This window comes from Trachypithecus francoisi, unplaced genomic scaffold (genome assembly GCF_009764315.1).
Source record: "Trachypithecus francoisi isolate TF-2019V2 unplaced genomic scaffold, Tfra_2.0 Lachesis_group3, whole genome shotgun sequence".
In the NCBI taxonomy this organism is placed as follows: domain Eukaryota; kingdom Metazoa; phylum Chordata; class Mammalia; order Primates; family Cercopithecidae; genus Trachypithecus; species Trachypithecus francoisi.
In genome coordinates this window covers 31,307,177-31,329,223 of record NW_022681468.1, presented here as the reverse complement: position 1 = coordinate 31,329,223, position 22,047 = coordinate 31,307,177, and the positions used below count along the sequence as shown (strand labels likewise).

Below are 22,047 nucleotides of genomic sequence, written 5' to 3'. Positions count from 1 at the left end.
ATTAAAGAGATAATCATAATGAAAATTATAAAATATTTTAAACTGTATGGCTATAAAAGTACTACACATCAAATTTGTGGAATAACCAAAACTGCACTCAAAAATATAATGCATTTATTTAAAAGACAAGAAGGATTAAAAATAAGTGAGTTAATTGTTTAATTTGAAAAGCTATGAAAGGACAACAGAGTAAACTAATTGAAATACAGAAAGGGGCCAGGCGTGGTGGCTCACGCCTGTAATCCCAGCACTTTGGGAGGCCGAGGCGGGCAGATCACAAGGTCAGGAGTTCGAGACCATCCTGACTAACACAGTGAAACCCTGTCTCTATTAAAAATACAAAAAATCAGCCGGGCGTGGTGGCGGGCGCCTGTAGTCCCAGCTACTCGGAGGCTGAGGCAGGAGAATGGCGTGAACCTGGAAGGCGGAGCTTGCAGTGAGCTGAGATCGTGCCACTGCACTCCAGCCTGGGCAACAGAGCAAGACTCCGTCTCAAAAATAAATAAATAAAATAAAAATATAGAAAGGAAAAAAATACACAGAAATCTCCTAGAACAGTTGGGCACATGGCAGAACATGAGAGCAGCAGTGCCTCAAACTGTATCTGGCACATGTAGGGGGTCATTAAATATGTGTTGAAGGAGCGAATGAAATTGACAAGTAATAGGATGGCCTCTGGAAAGACTAATGAATAAAAAGATAAAAGGGCCTACTCAGGAATGAAAAAGGACTATAACCAGAAACACAGGGGAATAGATAATATGCAGTATATTTATAAAATGGAGTCCTATGTGCCTTTACTGCATGAAAGTTGACTTCACTAAATGTTTCATGATTTGGTTTTGGAACCTGACACTAACTAATAATGTTCTAATTGTTATTTTCTAAGGATTAGCATTAACTTCAATTTCAGAATCATAATCCCTACACTGAGAGATAAAAGGAAGAGGCAGCATATACCTGTCTGTGTGTGTGTGTGAGTGTGTGGATATGTCGAAAGTTGCAGGATACTTAATCTATGAGTAAATGTTTGGTAGGAAAAGTCAGGGTATGTATTTTTTATTTTGTTTTGTTTCTTTTTCCTTGGGAATTGAAAGAGATTAGTTATCACTGTATTTTATAAAAACGATCGGGTTTGGGGGTGTTTGTTTTCAGGACCTTCACAGATGCAGCCATGTCTGTTTTGCCACAGCCCTGGTAAGGTCAGCCATTTGTAGCTCTGCTCTTCCTGTAAAGTCTTGAGCATTTTCCTTTTGTGAGTCCTTTCTTCTACAGAAAGGTCATCTCTGATGTGGTGGCATGAGTCCAAGATAAACTTATACTAAACCATTGAAATAGAAAACTAGTACCCCTGTGTTGGGGATGTGGAAAGCCTTGAAAAGAACCCAAACAGAAATAATATAGCAGCAAACCACAGTCAACCTTGTGAAGTAATGAACAAAACAGACCTTAAAGAAAGCATATCACTTTCAGAAAAGTTTCCACTGATCAAAATAATGGGCAAAAGAAGAACAGAGGAAACCACAAATAAAGAAATGAAGATCCACGAAAAAGCATGTGGGAAACCTTACCAGCAAAAGGGATAGTGGGGATATTGCTCATTATAACCCTCCTAGACTGTGTTTTATATATGTGTATATATATGTGTGTTATATAGTTTTATAGGCTGGCTATATGGTATGGTCTTGATGCCAGTGGAATTTCTAGCCAGCCATTTGATTGACTTATATTCCTTAGAGACTTGTATTGGAAGAAATTTTTCAAAATAATTAATACAGGGAGTAATATCCCTAGAAGATGAAATACAGGCATTTCATCTTATAAGGATATTATTTGTTTTTAATGCATCATTGAACAACTTCTTTGAAAGGCTCTGGAGAGCTGTTCCCTCAGAGTAGGAATAATGCTCATGTGAGGTGCTTTCTCAGACCTCAAAAAAACGGCAGAGGCGAGATGAGTAGGTAGATGTGAAACAAGTGAGTCCAATTCAGGGTTAGGAACTGTACATGTAATATTTAAGGAAACTCTTTAGCTGCCAGCTGTGAACATGTCCCAAGGAAAATTTTGCCTTCATAGAAAGGAGCATGCGACTATTCATTGAGTTCTTCAAATTCTTTTTTGCTACTATATGTGGTCATGTTTCTTATTATAGTCTTTCAGTGGCTAAATTAATCAGGCAGCCTACTCTTAAGCCGTTTTGTTTTGTTTTGTTTTGTTTTTAGTCTTTTCTTTTTTTGAGACGGGAGTTTCACTCCTGTCACCCAGGCTGGAGTGCAATGGCGCAATCTTGGCTCACTGCAACCTCTGCCTCCTGGGTTCAGGCGATTCTCCTACCTCAGCCTCCCAAGTAGCTGGTTTTACAGGCATCAGCCACCACGCCTGGCTAGTTTTATATTTTTAATAGAGATGGGGTTTCACCATGTTGGCCAGGCTGGTCTCAAAACTCCTGACCTCAGGTCCACCTGCCTCAGCCTCCCAAAGTGCTAGGATTACAGGCGTGAGCCACCACACCTGATTTAAGCAGTTTTTAATAATCATTGACAGTTTATCCTCAGAGAGGAACCTAAATAAGACCATTACCACAGCTGAGATTGTAGTAAGTGTCTTACTCTCAACCTTTACATCAAGCAGCTTCCCATCTCCCAGACAGTTGCGCCATTTCCAGGAAGAACAATTAAGGACTAGATATTCACATCTATCACTCTCCTCATATTTGAACTCTAACTTTTGTGTAATGTAAAGTTAATGGCACCTTTTTGTCCCATCTTTTCAGTATTTCTTATTGTCAAACTCTTGATACTGCTATAACTTCAGTTTTTCTAACTTCATCTTTAGCCACTTCTTTATATTCTGGTGTACTACGTACGACCAGAGAACATCAGATAATGAAGCTGTATCAAACACATAATTAACTTTATACATTCAGCTATTCAGAGAGAAATTGATTATAATTTCAATAAAGTGGGTGATTCCAATTGATTTTACACTTAGGAAAAGATGAGAGAAATGTCACTCCAGTCAGTCGGTTGCAGTTCCCATGGGCCTTTCTAATAGAAAGAGCATCCTACTGCATTGTTACTCTCATGCTTAAGGATATATATTTTAGGCCAGGTGCAGTCGCTTATATCTATAGTCCCCGCACTTTGGGAGGCCAAGGCAGGCAAACCATGTCAACCCAGGGCTTTGAGACCAGCCTGGGTGACATGACAAAACTCTGTCTCCACAAAAAACACAAAAATTAGCCAGAAATGGTGGCATACACCTGTAGTCCCAGCTACTTGGGAGGCTGAGGTGGGAAGATCACCTGAGCCCAGGAAGTTGAGGCTGCAGTGAGCTGTGATTGTGCCACTGCACTCCAGCCTGGGTGACAGAGTAAGACCCTGTCTCAAAAAAATAAAAATACGGCCGGGCGCGGTGGCTCAAGCCTGTAATCCCAGCACTTTGGGAGGCCGAGACGGGCGGATCACGAGGTCAGGAGATCGAGACCATCCTGGCTAACACGGTGAAACCCCGTCTCTACTAAAAAAATACAAAAAAATTAGCCGGGCAAGGTGGCGGGCGCCTGTAGTCCCAGCTGCTCGGGAGGCTGAGACAGGAGAATGGCGTAAACCCGGGAGACGGAGCTTGCAGTGAGCTGAGATCCGGCCACAGCACTCCAGCCTGGGCGGCAGAGCGAGACTCCGTCTCAAAAAAAAAAATAAAAAAATAAAAATAAAAATACATAGTTTATACAACATGATCCCATAATACAAGCCTACTTTTCTAAATACAAACCTACTTCATTTGGTGCACAGTTGAACAAATCATTCTGACACTGGCAGAAAAGTACATATTAGATTTATTAAGAGATAACCTGTCAATCTCAAATGTGACATCTCTTCCTAAGGGATCTTAAGAATAATTTTTACTATGAGATTTTTGTCTTATAGGTTGCCAGTTAATTACCTTGTAACTTTAATAGCAAATTGCTGTTAACTTCCAGGTTCAGAATGCCTATGGCCATTCTTCTGTAGTTTAGCACTAATATTCCAGACTGATGTTGGAATCAGTCATTCATTTTGATATTTCTATATGTAGATAGACTTATAGTGAATGCAGAGAGTGTTAAGCAATGTTCCTAAGTAAATATGACAATACTGCTACTAATAGTTAACATATCTTTTGTCCATGATATAACACCAGTCACTGCTTAGATGTGCTTTATATTCACCATCTTACTTAATCTTCAAAATCTTATAAGGTAGGTCCTGTTATCCAGGTGTTACTCCCAACGTAACTCCCGATGTAAATATTTCCTAAAACACATGTATTCCCAGGAAAGCAGCAAAGAATCATTGCAGGGGCAAGTGCAAATTGACGTACAGGCTTTAGACAAGCTGTGTTTCAAAAGTTCTCATTTAGAGGAAGGTTGTCCAGAAGTTGGAATATATTTTCCCAAGGAAATGATGTTATCACAACAAAAGCATATTTACCCATAATGTGCCTAAAGTAGTAATAACAGACCTAAACCATTTTGTGCACCAGTGTTTCCATGGAAAAATTCACTCAAGAGTTTCCCCTTGGATTGCTGTGGACACATTTCTACATCACAGGGAGAATGGGGACTCTATGCTAGAAACAGTAGAATCATTAGAAATGTTCAAATTCTGAATCTGTGGTGGCTTCAAGGCCTTTGATGGGAGTTTATGGGACGGAGGAGGATGGAAGAGTGAGTGAAACTGGGAACCAGGGGCCATAGCGTTAGAGGATCTTGGGAAAGGAACAGGATAAAGCCTAAGAAGGTGAAGAGTGGGTTGGGGGTTCCAGAGAAGAGAGGGAAAAGTTTCAAGAGTTTTAGGGACCCAGAATTCCTTGAGTTTAATCCCCCAGGGACTATTCTAATCCCTCAGGCAGTTTTCTATTACTCACTACCAGTTTCTTCTACTGACCCAAAGATTTTGTCGGCTTCTTCCCCGCTTTTTTTTTTTAACGACTAATACTTTGTGAAATTGAGACCAGCCCAGGGTTTTGCTCCACTCAGCTGCTCCTAAAGCAAGCACAGTGGCTCTAATGGTTTTTAACTTCTGTAAAGGAAAGAGCTTATCTTAGGCTCTCCAGAACTTTTTCACTTGGACATGAAAGAGCAGACATCAGCTACAGATACTTTGGGAGAGTTTTCGGGTCCCATAAGGGGCTGAAATAAAATGCATGAGGATTTCAGATGTGGCTCTCCAAGGCCAAGGCTGATGGGAAAAGAGAGAAGCCTTCTGCTCCTTTCTCTCCTGCCTCTGTGGCTCCCTTGTCCTCAAAATGAAAGTGGAAAGGAGAGGGTAGGCCCCAAATTGCTTGCCAGAGGGGAGGGGCTATAAGACAGTTTGATCCTTGCGCCAATGCTGGGCTAGAATCTTCTCAAGCGTCATGCCTCTTTTGGGGATGTAGGGACTATGTGGGTACCTCAGACTCCACCTGACTCTCCAGGCGCACCTTATACCACTTTCCTCTTTACCTACTAGCCAGTGATGATATGAATCACCTGGGCACATGGGGCGCTGTCCCCAGGCCCACCTGGAAAGCTGTGTGATTAACAAGTGACCCCAGGTCATTCCTGTCAAAGACGTTCAGCAAACACTGCCTGACTATCCCCACCTCTATCCTATCCCCACCCCTATCCTATCCCCACCCCTATCCTATCCCCACCCCTATCCTATCCCCACCCCTATCCTATCCCCACCCCTATCCTATCCCTACCCCTATCCTATCCCCTTAGCTGGTCTTCAAAAGTTCCTAGGACATTCCAAGCCCCTTTCTGCCTCAGAGCCATTATATATGCTATTTCCTCGTGAACCGCTCTTTCCTCTGCCTCCTCCTAGCTAATGCCTACCTCTCCTAACTTCATGACTCCCCTGAAATCTTATTTCCACAGAAAGACCATCCTTGACCACTGTCCTCATCATCTCAACCAGGTTCCCCTGCCTCGTTCTCATAACACTGTGTGCTTTTTCTCTTTAGCACTTAGCACACAGTTTGTGTTTTATGTCTTTGCTTTCATGTCTCTCCTCACTAGTACAGAACACAGGAAATGCTTAATAAATATTTCTTGTGTGAATGAATGACTGGAAAAATAGTGTCGAGAGAGAGATACTAAAGGTTGGATTGGATGTTGCTCAACAAAAACAAAGAATTGAGCATGTGAAAGCTTTGATCTCCCAGGTACAACTTTTACTCATCAACTAAAATCAAGGCAGATGGACCCAACAAAAATATTATATTATAAATATACAACAAAAATATTACAAATATTTCAACAAAATTTATAAATATTTGATGTGTGCAAAATGCAACGGCAGTGAATAAGACCAATACAGTCTCTCATTATGGAGCTTACATTCTAGCAAGGATGATGGATACTAAGCAACCAGTTACACAGTTTCATAATTATAATTTTGAAAAATGCAAAGAAAGAATTAGAGCTGTAAGAGCCTATAACAGGGAGGCTTGACTTGGGCTGTAGGCAATCAGACCAGTTCTAGGATTTCTGAGACATGTGGCTCGGGAACCTCTGCCCAAAGAATCAAATATACTCTGTCGTATCTCTTGTCAAAGCTGGCACGAGGGGAGATGCTATGTACATTTCTCAATCTCGGGATTATTGACACCATGGAGTAGATAATTCTTTGGGGCATTTTCCTGTGTGCTGTGGGATGCGTAGCAGTATTCCTGGCCTCTGCCCGCTAGCTGTCAGTAGCACCCCACAGTGGTGATAACCAGAGATGTTTTGACATTGCCGGATGTCCCCCGTTGGCTCAGGGGACGCATCATCTCTCCCTCCCCACTTCCCTGGTTGAAAACCACTGTTCCACATGAGACTTGCCTTTTTAAAAATGTGTTTTCATATGATTTATGTACGTCAATGCCAGAAACATAATTTATTCATTCAGTAAACAACTATTTATTGAGTACCTGTTATGTGTCAGGCACTATTCTAGGCACTGAAGACACAGCAATGATGAAGGCCCATGCTTTCATGATGCTACATTTCAGGAAGAAATTAATAATAAATCTCAAAATATATACTATTTCGGAAGTGTGGAGGTTGCTCATAGTTTTCTCTGATAAGGTGACATTTGAACAAAGCCTTGAAGGAAGTGAGGGAATGAGCCACAGGAGAAGAAGCACCAAGAGCAAGAAGCGAAGCCATCAGAGGGCCTGGGCCCAACCTCACCTTTCCGCCTGCAGGTCTGACCAAGCTCCTTTGTGTTTCAGAGGGTCCTCCGCAGATGCGCAGCTGAATGGACTCCAAAGCAGCCTTAACCCTGCAGCCTTTGTGCCCATCACCAGCTCCACAGGTTAGTGGGCACCAGCTCTTCTGCAGCTGGATAGGTGACAGGGAAGGTGTTGGGCTTGGCACATTCTCTCTTCTGCCTCCCAAGACAGCCCCAGTTCAAAGAATGAAACATCCAGCCTCTTAAAACATTGGCAAATGGGCATTTTTGTTACATGCTTCTTTAAAATAATCTTGGCAGCCTAAAATAGGCATTTTCTGGAACTAGCTTGGGGTAAATGAAACCTCACAGTCTTGTAAAATGCTATCAGATTTGCAGCATTTAATAAAAATGCCCCATATTGACTGGTATTTCACTGCTTATGTTGTATTTCCACATGTTTTATCTCTCATTTAATTCTCACACAGCCGTATGAATTTGATCTTATCCCCTCCACATGAGGAACAGGCTCAGAAAGTTGAGGGCTTGTTGAAAGTTGTGCGTGGATGCAGAACTGGAGCTCTGCTCTTTGATCTACGTGTTGTGCCAATACCATGGTCTGTGGACAGGTTGTTACTGACAGCCTGAAGCCTCTCAATGTAGGTGCATACAGATAAGTTAGGCGGTGTTGGTCCAGAGATAGTTTTCTATGAATAATAATTAATAAAAATGCACTGATAAGTCAGAAAATGGAAAGAAAAACCCTTCGATTCAATTGAACAAGTATTTATTATTGAGTATCTACTCTAGAGAAAATAACGTGCTGGGCACTGAGATACATGCAGGGTGAACAAGGCAGTCTGCTCTCAGGGAACTTAAAGACTCAAGGAGATAGAAAAGTCAGCAGGGAATGTGCTGCAAAGTGGGTATTATTGCATGCCTGAGACACACAGAATAACAACAGACAACATTGACTGAGGATTTGCTATGTGTCAGACTCAGTTCTGAATGCTTTATGTGTAATAACTCACTTGTAGGCCGGGCGCGGTGGCTCAAGCCTGTAATCCCAGCACTTTGGGAGGCCGAGACGGGCGGATCACGAGGTCAGGAGATCGAGACCATCCTGGCTAACACAGTGAAACCCCGTCTCTACTAAAAATACAAAAACTAGCTGGGCGAGGTGGCGGGCGCCTGTAATCCCAGCTACTCGGGAGGCTGAGGCAGGAGAATGGCGTAAACCCGGGAGGCGGAGCTTGCAGTGAGCTGAGATCTGGCCACTGCACTCCAGTCCGGGCGACAGAGCGAGACTCCGCCTCCAAAAAAAAGAAAAAAGAAAAAAGAAAAAAAGAAAAAAAAAAGAAAAGAAAAAGAAAAAAAAAACTCACTTGTTCACTGAACAGGCACATAATGTAGAAACTATATTCCCCATTTACGGCTGAATAAATAAAGGCACAGGCAGATTATAAAACTTGTCTAAAGTCTCACAACTAGTAAGCGGTGGGGCAGTATTTGAACCTAAGCAGTCGAGCCCAGATCTTTAGGGAATGGGTACAGCTTCCTAGAGGAAAAACATCGAAGCTGACACTGGAATGTGGACGAGTCAGCCAGGAGAGGGAAGGCATGGGCAGAAGGAGTTCTAGGAAAAGGGAACAGTGCAAGCAAAGACCAGGGGGGAGTGAAAACATGCTGTGTTCCACAGGCTTCCATGGATCAGTGTGGCTGGGGACTGGGGCATGAGCAGGGAGTAGAAAGAGAAAAGGTTGCAAGGTAGTAGGGCCAGTTTATGAGCCATGCAGTGAACTTGGTCATTGCCCTGACAGCAATAAGGAGCCATTGAGGAATTTTAAGCAGGAGGGGGCTGGGTGGTTAGGGATCAGGGATTGACATCATACACCTTAAAATGATTACAAGATCTCTGGGAAGCTCAGGCCACGTGCAGTGGGTCATGCCTATAATCCCAATGCTTGGGAAGGGCAAGGCAAGAGGATCTCTTGAGACCAGCCTGGGCAACAAAGTGAGACCCTATCTCTACAAAAAAAAAAAATGTTTTTTAATTAGCCAGGTGTGGTGGCACATGCCTGTAGTCCTAGCTACTCAAGAGGCTGAGCTGGGAGGATCACTTGAGCCCAGGAATTCAAGGCTGAAGGCTGCAGTGAGTTGTGATCCTGCCACTGTACTCCAGCCTGGGTGATAGGGCAAGACCCTACCTCTAATTTAAAAAAAGAAAAGCAGCCAGTTACTTGACTACATCCTGGGGATAATTATATATATCTCATAGGCTTATAGTGAGGATTAAATGAAGAAGTATATAGGGAAGGTGCTATAACTACTGTAACTACACCCAGGCCACTACTACCTCACAACCTTCTCTCTTTCCACTCCCTGCTCATACCCCAGTCCCCAGCCACACTGATCCCTGGAAGTATGATAGGAGTATAGGATTTGTTCTCCACTGAAAATTTTAGAGCCTGAATTCAAGAAATACTTGATGGGTATCTACTCACCTCACTCCTCCAAAAGAAAAAAGAAAAGAAAGAATTACTAGAACATGGTGGTTACTATATTTTTAAGAAAGTAAACTTTCACCTGGGATTGTTATGGACTGCAAAGTAATGGCACAAGGGAATCATGGCCAAGTGTGAAGGATTTCTGTGAGATAACCTGTTAGACCTTCTCTCCCTTCGGCTCTTCAAGTTTGCTTCAGCTGGAAAGATTCACAAACCCAAGGAGATCCCTGATTATACTTCATTTGTGTGTCTAATTGATAAATTAAGTGTTGAATTGAACTTTGCATGCACTCCAGCTGAGCCAGTTGGAAACTTGGATGGTCAGGTGGGTCATACTTGCAGCATCTTGACCGTGAATTAGTGTTTACTGACTCTTGGTAAAGTTATTTAGAAGATTTTGTGGCACTCATACTGAACTTGGTGTCAGTATGAAACCACAGAGCAAGGAAAAGAAGTTGTATTTCTTGCTGGCTTCTCATAGTGACTTTTCCCTGCCGATTCTACCTTATGGTAACAAGCAGATCATTCTTCTTATGTTGTTTAGGTAGTTTATTACTTAACTGCTTTTGTCACCGAGAGACTCTGGGCCTCTGAACTTTTTGGGTTTGTTTCTACTCTGATTTTTCTAGTGTTCCTGATCCTCAGTTAAAGAAACACTGAGGTGCATGATATAGTAAGCTTCAGGCATTTTCCATACTTCCCAATGAACATTTTACCTTCACAGCATTAGTAACTGAATCTGTTATAGTTATTTGTACAACTAGTAAGTAACTGCCAGGCACACCAACGTTTGAACTGCAAATCATTTGTTTTCTCTATTACAAGTAGATTTCAAGCCGTTCTAGGGGTTCAGAAGGATATCCTACAAAAAGGAGATTAGGTTGCTAGTAGCAGCATTTTTCTGTAAACCCACAAGAAAGAAGAATAACTCTCATAATAAGTCTAAAAGTTTATACCTCTGCCTGAGACCTGGTAAGTGTGTGCCTATGTAGGAATCCCTGAACCATCTTTGAAAGGTATTTAGCCCATCTGGTCCAGTTAATTCAATCCATTAAACATGATATTGAGTCCATGACTATAGCAGAAGTCTGTTTTCTCATTCTTTAACTCTTCCCGTAAGTCTTGCCAGCCAGGCTTTCGGCTGTGCGAGTGTTTCTCTAGCAGTCTGAATGAGATAGTGGTTCATCCCAGGGCACTGCTGGAAAACAACTCAGAGTCCTTTCCTGTTGATGGTGGCTTAATGGCATTCTTGGTATTATGAATGTTAAATGAGATAGTGAATTGGAAGCTCCTAGCAAAGTGCCTGGAGTACTCCATGAATGTGGCTTTTCCTTGACTTTCCAACCTCAGGCTTTATATTCGTAGTTTGCTATGGAAGGGAAGGTTTAGAGTCAGCAAATATGGAAACTTGAGAAGGAAGCTGGAGTGAGAGCTCTTGGCCCAAAGCCAGAGTCATTGGCCTTCCTTTTTTATAACTGTGGTGTTCTTCTTGAGTTCTGAAGTGGTGATGGTAAACTAAAATAGCAGAGAGCAGCAGATTAGATAACTGACATTTCTCTCGTGCTGATTTGATCATGTAAACTACCATTACTGTAGGAGTCTGAAGCCACAGCAGCTGCCCTCATCCCTGCCCCTTAGCTTCTGCCTAAGCCTTTCCTGTTCTGGAGCCCAACCTCTCCCTCCTTTTATTTTTAAGCTCTTACTAGTCTGCAGTTGGTGGAAGGGACCTTACCACCTTTAGAAAATCAGTGATGGATTTCATTTGCAAGCAGTGAGCAGTGTCCTTATTAAATGTTCACTGTTTCTGGCCCTAGTAAAATGCACTATAGCTTTGTGCTTTTTGGATGGAGATGGGGCAACAGCACATCAGTGTGATTCTGACTGCCCACTTCATTGGATCCCTGAGACAACAAGAGAAAGGAACGTTATTATATAGTAAACGCCGTGGAGCTAAAACCCTAAGGATCTAGATGTCACTTTAACTTTCTTTTTTTTTTTTTTTTTTTGAGACGGAGTCTCGCTCTATCGCCCAGACTGGAGTGCAGTGGCCGGATCTCAGCTCACTGCAAGCTCCGCCTCCGGGGTTTACGCCATTCTCCTGCCTCAGCCTCCCGAGTAGCTGGGACTACAGACGCCCGCCACCTCGCCCGGCTAGTTTTTTGTATTTTTTAGTAGAGACGGGGTTTCACGGTGTTAGCCAGGATGGTCTCGATCTCCCGACCTCGTGATCCACCCGTCTCGGCCTCCCAAAGTGCTGGGATTACAGGCTTGAGCCACCGCACCCGGCCTTACTTTAACTTTCAAGTGAAATTACTTGCCTGGCAGCTCTCAACAGAATGACCTATTTTCATGATCAGATTCTTACTCTTTTCACCATGTGTTGTTTAGTTTTTGGAGCTCCTGGGTGGATCTGGAGTATAATCGCATAAAACTGAAGTAAGGAGTGTCCTATCCCCCTGATTGCTCCCGAGATTTTCTCTCCAGAGCCAGAGGGGTAAGAATTTGGGTTGATCACCCACTTTTATGCTGTTCGAAAGCAAAAGAGAGACTGTGAATTGGAATTTGGCAGGAAGTGGGGTGGCGGTATCTGGGGGGACAGTGATCCCCTTAACCTAGTTTTAGGTTTTACCTTGTGTCCTTTGGGCCAAAATCAAACGTAGTGTTAAATAGGGATTCTTTTTTCCATTTTTCAGGATCTTTGGACGCTCCCCAAGTTATTTTCACCAGATCCAAACCCTTGCCCACACAATCTGGAGCCCTTGCTAGAGTTATAGGACAGAGAAAATCAAAGTCGGTGAAGTCAGGGCCAATTTAAGGTAACAGTAAGAATAAGAGCATATTTTTATCATTTTCACTTGCTGACTTTATACTACAGCAAGAGACTTAGTAGCTACCAAAAGAAGGTCTAGCTTCTCAAAATGACAGTGAAGTTGGGGCTTTATAAACCAAAGCTTAGAAGGACGCTCCAAAACTGGGTCAAAGTTGAGCTCCAAATAGTTTGCTCCTATAATGGTCTACCAGTAGGTGGCGCTGTGGCAGTAAGAACTTTCTCAGAAACTATTACTAGAGGCTTTTGTTTAAAATATGAGGATTTTGAGACAGTTCAAATAAAGAAACTAAAACCATAATTGATTTATCACAAAGTATAACATAATATATGGGAAAACATGATATTTGAAGGTCAAGTTGCAGTAGTTGCCAAAGAGAATGGATATTTATTATTAAAGAAGGCTTTTAGACTAGAATTTATAAACTGGACTTTCAGATTATGGGAGCGAGGGAGGGAGCATATTTTTTTCCAAATTTTGGTGAGGTTAATGAATTGTGTTTTTGCTGAGTTACTTAAATAAACATATGCTATAATTAGCAGCAAAACAAACTATAAACCTCATCCTCCATCCAACTAAAAAAAACTCACACATTGAAGGCATGGCCTAACTTAATTTTGTGAAGCTGTTTCCACACTTCACCAGCACTGCCATCAGTATTTTGTTCCCAGCCATGGCCTTCAAAATTTTCCAGAAAATTCTGCAAAACTTCAAGGCTTTGGTAATTCTTTCCTCTTTGTTCTGCCCTGCACACTAAAGCATTAACGGCTCACCTGCCACGAGGCTAATACTCTTCTTACCTCTGGGGGAGTATTTATTAACTTATTTGAGAAGCATTATTCATCAAAATACCCAGGAGTGCAAAAGAGAGAGGAAAATTATTTACCCACCACAGGATTCATTTACATTGGATCAGCAAGCTGCAAATATCTTTCCCTAGCCCATCTAAACTCTTTCCAGAAAAGAATGAGAAGAGAGAACGGAACACCAAATCCATGGCTTGGTCATCTACCAAAATGTACCGGAGACACTGCAAACAACCAGAGTTCTATTGGTAATTCTTAGCCAGTGGCCCTTTAATTCTGATACTAAGCAGCCTGTCCAATGATGAACAACTAATAAAATATAGAAGACTAAAGCAAGAAGGTCAGTATTTCCCTCAGGAGACTGGCAGCCAGAAGAACGAATGTGACATCAAGCTCCAAGCTAAACTGATGGCCTGCCAAGAAGTACTCATGTCCATCCGCTTCTAGGACTGTGATACTTGGACCTGCCACAGTTATAATATCACTTTCCTTGAACCTCGTTCATTAGTATCCTTTACAATCCACCCTGAACATTACATGGCAAAATGGGACGATCAGCAAAAGAAGCCTTGGGAAACAGCCCATTTTTCAACATTTTGCTCTCTGTTGCAGATACAGCCCTGCTGAGCCTGAGAGCCTGAGCTGTGTATAAGCTAGGGATGGCTGATGCTATGCTTTGTGATTGACTGAGGCGATGAGACAGCATGTGTGTATGGATGAAGAGGACACAGTGGGTCAGAGGGTCTCAGAAGTCCAGCTCCTATGGTGCACCGTCGTCACTGCTGGGAAGCTGCAGAGGCAGGCCCACCAGCCTGGCATGTGGCCGATGGCAGTGGGCTGCATCTCTTGAGCAGAAGAATTAGGTCATTTACAAAGTGAGAAGGCAGAACCCCACAGGTCTCAGCCCATCACCTGAAGCATGCTTTCTTTTTATTGCAAATGCAGGGTAGACAGCAGAGGTCCCTTCAACCATAATCACAAACAAATGTCATCACCAGCCATGACAGTCCTAGAACCTCTTCATATGTGGGTTTGGAAAGGCAGTCAGGTTAGAGAATTTGAGTTGCGTTTGCATTACATGTTTTATCAAACTGAGAAAAGCATCAGTTGTCCTTAACAGAGTAGAGGGAGCTATGCCGAAGGATATTAGGAGCAAAGCCTGTGTATGACCCCTGTATGCTACCCAGGGCAAGTGCCATATTTGCATACCTACATTGTTCTTTGTTTTCTTAGATTATGTATTTGTTCATCAGAGGGCTAATTATATTAACCATATTTTCTTATTTTCTGTATTTTTTTTTTTTTTTTTTTTTGAGGCAGGGTCTTGCTCTGTTGCACAAGTTGGAATGCAGTGGTGTGGTCACGGCTCACTGCAACCTCCGCCTCTTGGGATCAAGCGATTCTCCCACCTCAGCCTCCTGACTAGCTGAGACTTCAGGCATGTGCCATGATGCCCAGCTAATTTTTCATATTTTTAGTAGAGATGGGGTTTTCTCATATTGCCCAGGCTGATCTCGAACCCCTGGGCTCAAGCAATCCACCTGCCTTAGCCTCCCAAGGTACTGATATTACAGGCGTGAACCACCACACCTGGCCATTTTCTGTATTCTTAGTGCCCTGGCATTTGGGATCCTTACAGACCCAGGGGAGAGAGTGCCTTTCACAGGGCTAGTTAATTCCTAAATGTAATAACAACTTGTCCATGAGCACACCTTTTATACGCAAAGCAGCCAGTCCCAAGTACCTACTCTCAACCTCCTTATCAAACTTTCACACACCAACCCAAAATTTCCCCTGCCCTCAATCATCTCAGGGCCAGGTACCAAGCAACTGGATACCATCCCTATACCCCGAAGCCCCTGGAATTATCCAAACTAACCAGTCCAGCCAATCCAAAGCTGTTTAATTGCCCTGCCTTGATGGAAGCCCCAGCAAAGGTTCTGACCTAGGCTTTTCCCCCAACTGCTGTCTTCTGCCTCCAGACTGACACTGATGAGTTCACTATGACCCTGATTAGTGTGCAGTGACCCCTCCCTGGGAGCCGTCAGATTAAACAATACCTTCCTTCCGAGCCTTGTTTCTGTTTTCCTACTGTGGCCACACCAGCTTCACCATACCATATCCAGCATGTACATTCTTAGAACAAACATCAAGAGGATAAATACCTTTAACTTGTAATACCAGGAACCAGGAAGAAACCTGGATTAGGTTTACATCACCCAGTTCTAAGCAACTGGGCATAGCACTTCATCCATAGCCTGTCTTACACAAGTGATGTTTTAACAGTATGCGTTTTGCTGGCATTGACCTGGCTGTAGCCACACAAGAAGGATGTGAATCCCTCTACATGGCAAAATCACCTGGCTGTCAGCCACTGAAGTGCATGCTTTCCTGTCCTGAGGCCTCTTGCATTTCATTTAGTAACTGTTTCTACATTCAGAAACAAAACTCAAGTATAGCTGAACAATGTGGTTGGAAGTGAGGAAGAAGACAGCCTGGCTTTTAGTTTGGGGGAAAGAATAGAGGTCCTTCTAAGAATCCACCCAAAAGGGGTTCATTGGCCTTAAAGAAAACCAGAGAACTCCATTTCTGAAATGGATTAAGAAATAGGCTATGAAAGAAGATAACATCTGAAAATTGATATTTTTCTCTTGCTGAACTGGCAAAATCCCAAGAGAGGAGTGATGATTCTTCAGTTGTTAACAATTACTACTTTGTTATAAAGAGACACGGGAAGTACAGTGGCCCCTTTCTCGAATTACACTTACATTACAGAAGCACACACACCTCCTGGAAAAAAATGCCTGGCAGCCTGGATTGTTAGAGTTGTGCCTACCCCTGCATCTTGCTGCAGAGTTGTGTGGTCCTGTGTAATATCCATGCACTTTGGGCAGAAGATCTAGTCTATTCTTGCAGTCCTGAACTGGGCAAGTAACCAGCATAAGGCTGCCTTTCTTTCTGTCTTTATACATATCACTCCAGGTTATCGATCTGTTCACTGTGAACCCACACCTTATAGCCACATACCTTTGCTTTACTGTCCTCGTATCCTCAGGGCATAATTGCTCCTGAAATTTCTAAAGAAAGAAAATGATATGCTAAGCCACACCTGTCTTTGGAAAAAGCAAGCTTTCCACACGGAAATATTTACACCTCTGCTTACCTGATCTGTGGAGTTTGAACCAGGTCCCAAAAAGTGTAGGTGGATAATGGCAGGGCTTGGAGAGTGATGACTTGAAGTGTATTGCCCTGTTGGCATGATTTGTATTGATTTTTTATCCTTTATTCTTTCAAATTGTGATTATAAAGAAAAGACTCAGATTCTCTTAAGTCCTCAAAATGAAGAGCATCACTAAAACTAAAACAGTAGTCTCTTCTACTCCTTTGTTCTCGTGTTTTGAACATGCAGGTATTTCCAGCTTGCACCATAGGTGTCAAGGGGCTCCCTTCTCTTAAAACTTGAATCCAGGTTATTCAGGGTTTTTTGTTGTTGTTGGGGGTGGGTGGTTGTTTTTGTTTCTATTTTTTCTTTTCTTTTTTTTTTTTTTTTTGAGTCAGAGTCCTGCTCTGTCACCCAGCCAGACTGGAGTACAGTGGCGTGATCTCAGCTCACTGCAACTTCCACCTCCCAGGTTCAAGCGACTCTCGAGCCTTCACCTCCCGAGTAGCTGGGATTACCGGCATGCGCCACCATGCACGGCTAATTTTTTTGTATTTTTAGTGGAGACTGTGTTTCACCATGTTGGCCAGGCTGGTCTTGAACTCCTGACCTCAAGTGATTTGCCCACCTCAGCCTCCCAAAGTGCTAGGATTACAGGCGTGAGCCACCGCGCCCAGCCTGGTTATACGGTTATTTGATACCAGAGAGGAGTAGCTTGAATGTGTGGACTTGCCTTAGCTATAATAAAACATAGCCTTTATCCCCATTATAAAATGGGGAAGAAGATAGAAAACCAACCTGATTTTAAGATGATGAGGTGGCCGGGCGCGGTGGCTCAAGCCTGTAATCCCAGCACTTTGGGAGGCCAAGACGGGCGGATCACGAGGTCAGGAGATCGAGACCATCCTGGCTAACACGGTGAAACCCCGTCTCTACTAAAAAATACAAAAAACTAGCCGGGCGAGGTGGCGGGCGCCTGTAGTCCCAGCTGCTCGGGAGCCTGAGGCAGGAGAATGGCATAAACCCGGGAGGCGGAGCTTGCAGTGAGCTGAGATCCGGCCACTGCACTCCAGCCTGTGCGCGAGACTCCTTCTCAAAAAAAAAAAAAAAAGATGATGAGGTGAAGAAAAAGTCAGCTGCTTAGAAGCTGCTATAGTAGTATTATTTAGTTGTTTGGTGTTAGAAGAATCACTCTTTTTTAATATCTAATGGACCGAAAAGTGAGAGTGAGGTATTTTCCTTCCCCTTTTATTTATTTGTAATTTGTTTCCCAGGGAAATTAAGACTTGTGACAAGCCCAAGTGAAGATATTTTGGAATTTGACAAGAGAGTTTTTTAACTTATGCATGAGCTTCAAATTATATTAGGCAATGAATTATTGATAGTTTTTAATCAGATATTGGAATATGACATTTTCAAAATCACAACTCAGAAAAATGACCACTCACAGGCCTTTCATTTTATATTTATTGATCCTTTTTAGTATTCTCCAAAATTAATCATCATTGTGCATGTGTGCATGTATACTTACACCTCTCTTTATGCAGAGGATTTGAGTGTCCACAAGAGCCTTCTGATGATCCAGAGGAGAGAGACCCTCAGTTTCCCTCTGGAAGGGAAGTTTCTGTGCATGAGCACAGGGAGGAATCAGCCTCGAGAGCCAGAGCTCATGAAAACCTGAAGCCTTGCTGAGAGAATCAGCAGCTCTACTGGCTGAACGGCAGCTCGGGTTAGCCCATCCCCATGGCCCGGTCATTTTCTGGCTCCTCCGCAGCCAGCTTCCATTGTTGTCTAGGCTGACAGCTCCGCCCTACTCATGATGTGACCTCTCTCTGTGGGATTGTTTCTCTCTCTCTCTTTTTTTTTTTTTTTCCACATTCAGTTTTCAGAAGACAGAATCAGAATACTTCCCATTCATTCCTCCAGCAAAGTGCCCCTGGGGGGCAGAGCTCTCTCTCCCAGGCTTTAACTGACCTAAATAAAGTGAGTGGCAGCTGCCTTCCAGACAGATGCCAGCCTGGTACTAGGGTAGTATGATTGTGTGATACAAAGCTGCCAATGTATGCATGTCTGACCATTTTTTCAGATGGGATTGAGCATAGTCTTTTCATGTCCAGTATAGGGTCTTAAAATATAAAACCACATGCAATAAAATAACAAGATATAAAGGGAAAGTCAGGGCCAAAAAACAAGATAATTCGAATTTTTCAAATATCAGCCTAAATAAACTTATTGTCATTGAGGTGAAATTTGGTTTAAGTCTCCTAATATGCAGGGCAAACAGGGAAACATGATAAATTGGAGTATATAGTTCTCACAATCAAAAAGGAAGAAATGCTCCAGGGAAAGTCAAGATTTTTCCTAGTATTGATTCTAAAGGAAGTATTTTACATACTCTATGTAGAAGACACCTAATATAGTAGTAGTCAACTGCTAATGATCTATTAAAAAATAGTCAATAGTAGCTTCTCAGTCAATAAGCCAATAGAGCGCTGTGTTTCACATGCCTACTCCTTGGCATGGTGAACTATACAAAGATAAAATATTATAGTACATGCCAATGAAGACAGTTTTGTGAGGGGACAAAAATAATATAGTCTAAGTCTCTTTGTGGTCTTCATAATCCAAGGATAAGATAATAGTTATTTAGAGGATGGGGTGAATTGCATGTGTCTTAGGCAATCCTAAATATAATTTCTCTCAATTGATTGCTTGATAAGAACTAGTTGTGCTGTTAGGCAAGGATCCAGATACCTGGTCTTTTATCTTACTGTTTGAAGATGCATCTATTAATATATGCTTGGGAAAGCAGGTGGCAGAGGTAACATCTTCTGAAAGCTTTGGCAGCTAAGCAGTATTCTCTCTCTATCATGTGGCATGTTGATTGTCTGCTCCTCGATTCGCATACACAGTTTCCTCTGCCTAGGCACCATCTCCCCACTTTTGCTCCCTCCCTCCCCAATATGACTAATTCCTATTTGTCCTCCACCCCTTTTCTCCTGTCTAGCCCTACCCTATGTTAATCTGATTTAGATGCTTTTGACTCTGCTCTTTAAAACTCTGTGATTACCTCTGTCATGGCTTTTACAACATTCTAGGATCTTTATGGTTACTTAACTGTTCCCTCTACTAAGCTTGGAATTTCCCGGAATGCAAGGATCAGATCCAAGTGGACTCTGATACTCTAGGGCCTAGCACAGTGTCCAGCCTGTAGTAGGGGCTTAAGAAATCCCAATTAAGAAAATAACAACAAAAAATAATAAGGTGACAAAATAAATAACCAAAAATAAAAAGGAAATTCTGCTTGAATAGATGAATGAGTAAATTTTCATATTTCTGCCTTTGTTTATTCTTCTACTGACACTTGGAATACCTGCCTTCATATGCAAATTCTTCCTGTTCTTAGGCCAAGCTCAGTGGCTCACACCTGTAATCCCAATACTTTGGGAGGCCGAGGTTGGCAGACCACTGGAGGCCAGGAGTTCAAGACCAGCCTGGCCAACATAGCGAAACCCTGTCTCTACTAAAAATACAAAAATTAGCTGGGCGTGGTGGCACACGTCTGTAGTACCAGCTACTCAGTGGCTGAGGCAGAAGAATTGCTTCAGTCCCGGGAGGCAGAGGTTGCAGTGAGCCAAGACTGCGCCACTCTAGCCTGGGTGACAGAGGAAGACTGTCTAAAAGGAAAAAAAAAAGAATTTTATCTCCTAAGGGTCCAGTTAAGTTTTTTGTTTTGTTTTGTTTTTGTTTTGAGATGAGTCTCGCTCTGTCACTCATTTATCTTGTCATTTAAAAAATTCCTAGAGGCCGGGCGCGGTGGCTCAAGCCTGTAATCCCAGCACTTGGGAGGCCGAGGCGGGCGGATCACGAGGTCAGGAGATCGAGACCATCCTGGCTAACACTGTGAAACCCCGTCTCTACTAAAAATACAAAAAACTAGCGGGCGAGGTGGCGGGCGCCTGTAGTCCCAGCTACTCCGGAGGCTGAGGCAGGAGAATGGCGTGAACCCGGAGGCGGAGCTTGCAGTGAGCTGAGATCCGGCCACTGCACTCCAGCCTGGGCAACAGAGCGAGACTCCGTCTCAAAAAAAAATTCCTAGAAACCTACAATTTATATCACAAAGGTGTTGTCATCTTTTATCACTGCTTGCTTTTTGGGTGAACTGGCTCTTCAATAAGACCAGTTTTTGACTTTTTGAGAGCAGAATTTTTGAGAGCAGAATTAATATCTGTATGTTTCTTGAATCCCTAGTAACACTCAAAATGTTTCATTACCTTGTATTGTAGACCCTAAAGAAAAGAACACATACATACGTAAAACTTTTCTGAAAAATGGTCCATTTCCTCTGTTCTCTTGGATTTAAGTAAAATGCCTAACTTCAGAAGATAAAATCTTTTAATGAATATTTCATAAATAATGCATTTTATTATTAATCTTCAAAATCAGAATAACCTTCCTTATAAATTACCTGGTACTTCTATCCGATTTCTTGCAATATTGTAAAACTACTTCCTGTAAAATAATGAATGATTGATCACTGCTCTTTAGATAACAGCATCTGCTATACATTCACAACCTCACTATGACTTGTTACATTGTAGATTTCAGTATGAAGATGTTCCATTTTAGACCACATTCAAGAATCTCATTATAACGGAACAAAGTTAAAATGAGATTGAATTTATTTGGAAAATATTAGCTTTCAGCTTTTTTTTCCCCCCTCTATATCACCTAACTAACTGGAATTGTTTATCGCACAGATCAGATTTTTCTTTTGAACACTGAACGGCCTTTTGTATTATCTTCTGAATTCACCGTGAATTCTTTAGGTTCCTCTTAAGTTGTATAGTACCTGAAACTGAACACCACACTCTAATATTAGAGATCTGACAGGTGTTGAGTGTTGTGTAAAATTTATCATCATGGTTCTGGAGTCATATGTTACACTTTAAATGTGCACAGTATTCCCAGAAGCAAAACCGAAGTTCTCTCAACCCTTACTTGTTACCTTCCTCGCTTCCTTTTGCTTCACAGGGCCATGTAGCATTACCACTGCTGTTGTCAGTAACAATACCTAAGTTTTGTAAGAATTCCAGATTGCAGGGTAGAAAGATCATAACTGTGAAGTTAGGCTGACCTGTGTGGGCTCTGTCACTGCCCAGTTGGCAGTTTTAGGCAAATCACTTAACCTGTTTCAGCCTCAGTTTCCTCATCTATACAATAAGCATAAAAATATCAATCCTGCAGGATTGGGATGTAAAGATTATAGATTGCCTCAACAGCAACAGCAAAAATTCCTGTATAAAAATGGGCTTGAATACACATTCAAAGAAGATATGCAAATAGCTAGTAAGCACATGGAAAGATGCTCAACATCCCTAATCATAAGAGAAGTGCAAATCAAAACCCATGGTGAGGTAGCACCTCACACCTTTAGGATGGCTACTATTAACAAAGCAAAAAATAAGCCGGGCATGGTGGCTCCTGCCTGTAATCCTAGCACTTTGGGAGACCAAGGCAAGAGGATCACATGAGACCAGAAGTTCAAGGCCAACCTGGGCAACA

General features: G+C 42.4%; 1 protein-coding gene across 22 annotated transcripts in view; it reads left to right on the top strand.

Annotated features, from left to right (window-relative positions):
* TTLL5 (tubulin tyrosine ligase like 5) overlaps window positions 1-22,047 on the top strand; it is a 311,462-nt gene that overhangs the window by 247,045 nt on the left and 42,370 nt on the right. For 13 of the 22 annotated variants that reach the window (XM_033187360.1, XM_033187363.1, XM_033187359.1 and 10 more), the window contains 2 exons: window positions 7,243-7,325; window positions 12,382-12,504. The exons of 2 other annotated variants lie outside the window; for them this stretch is intronic. In XM_033187360.1, coding sequence (XP_033043251.1) covers window positions 7,243-7,325; window positions 12,382-12,503 — 205 coding nt within the window. In that variant the 3' untranslated portion in view covers window position 12,504. Of the gene's footprint in view, window positions 1-7,242; window positions 7,326-12,381; window positions 12,505-22,047 lie in introns of those variants that run through there. 7 more of the 22 variants (XM_033187367.1, XM_033187365.1, XM_033187369.1 and 4 more) reach the window with 2 other exon arrangements.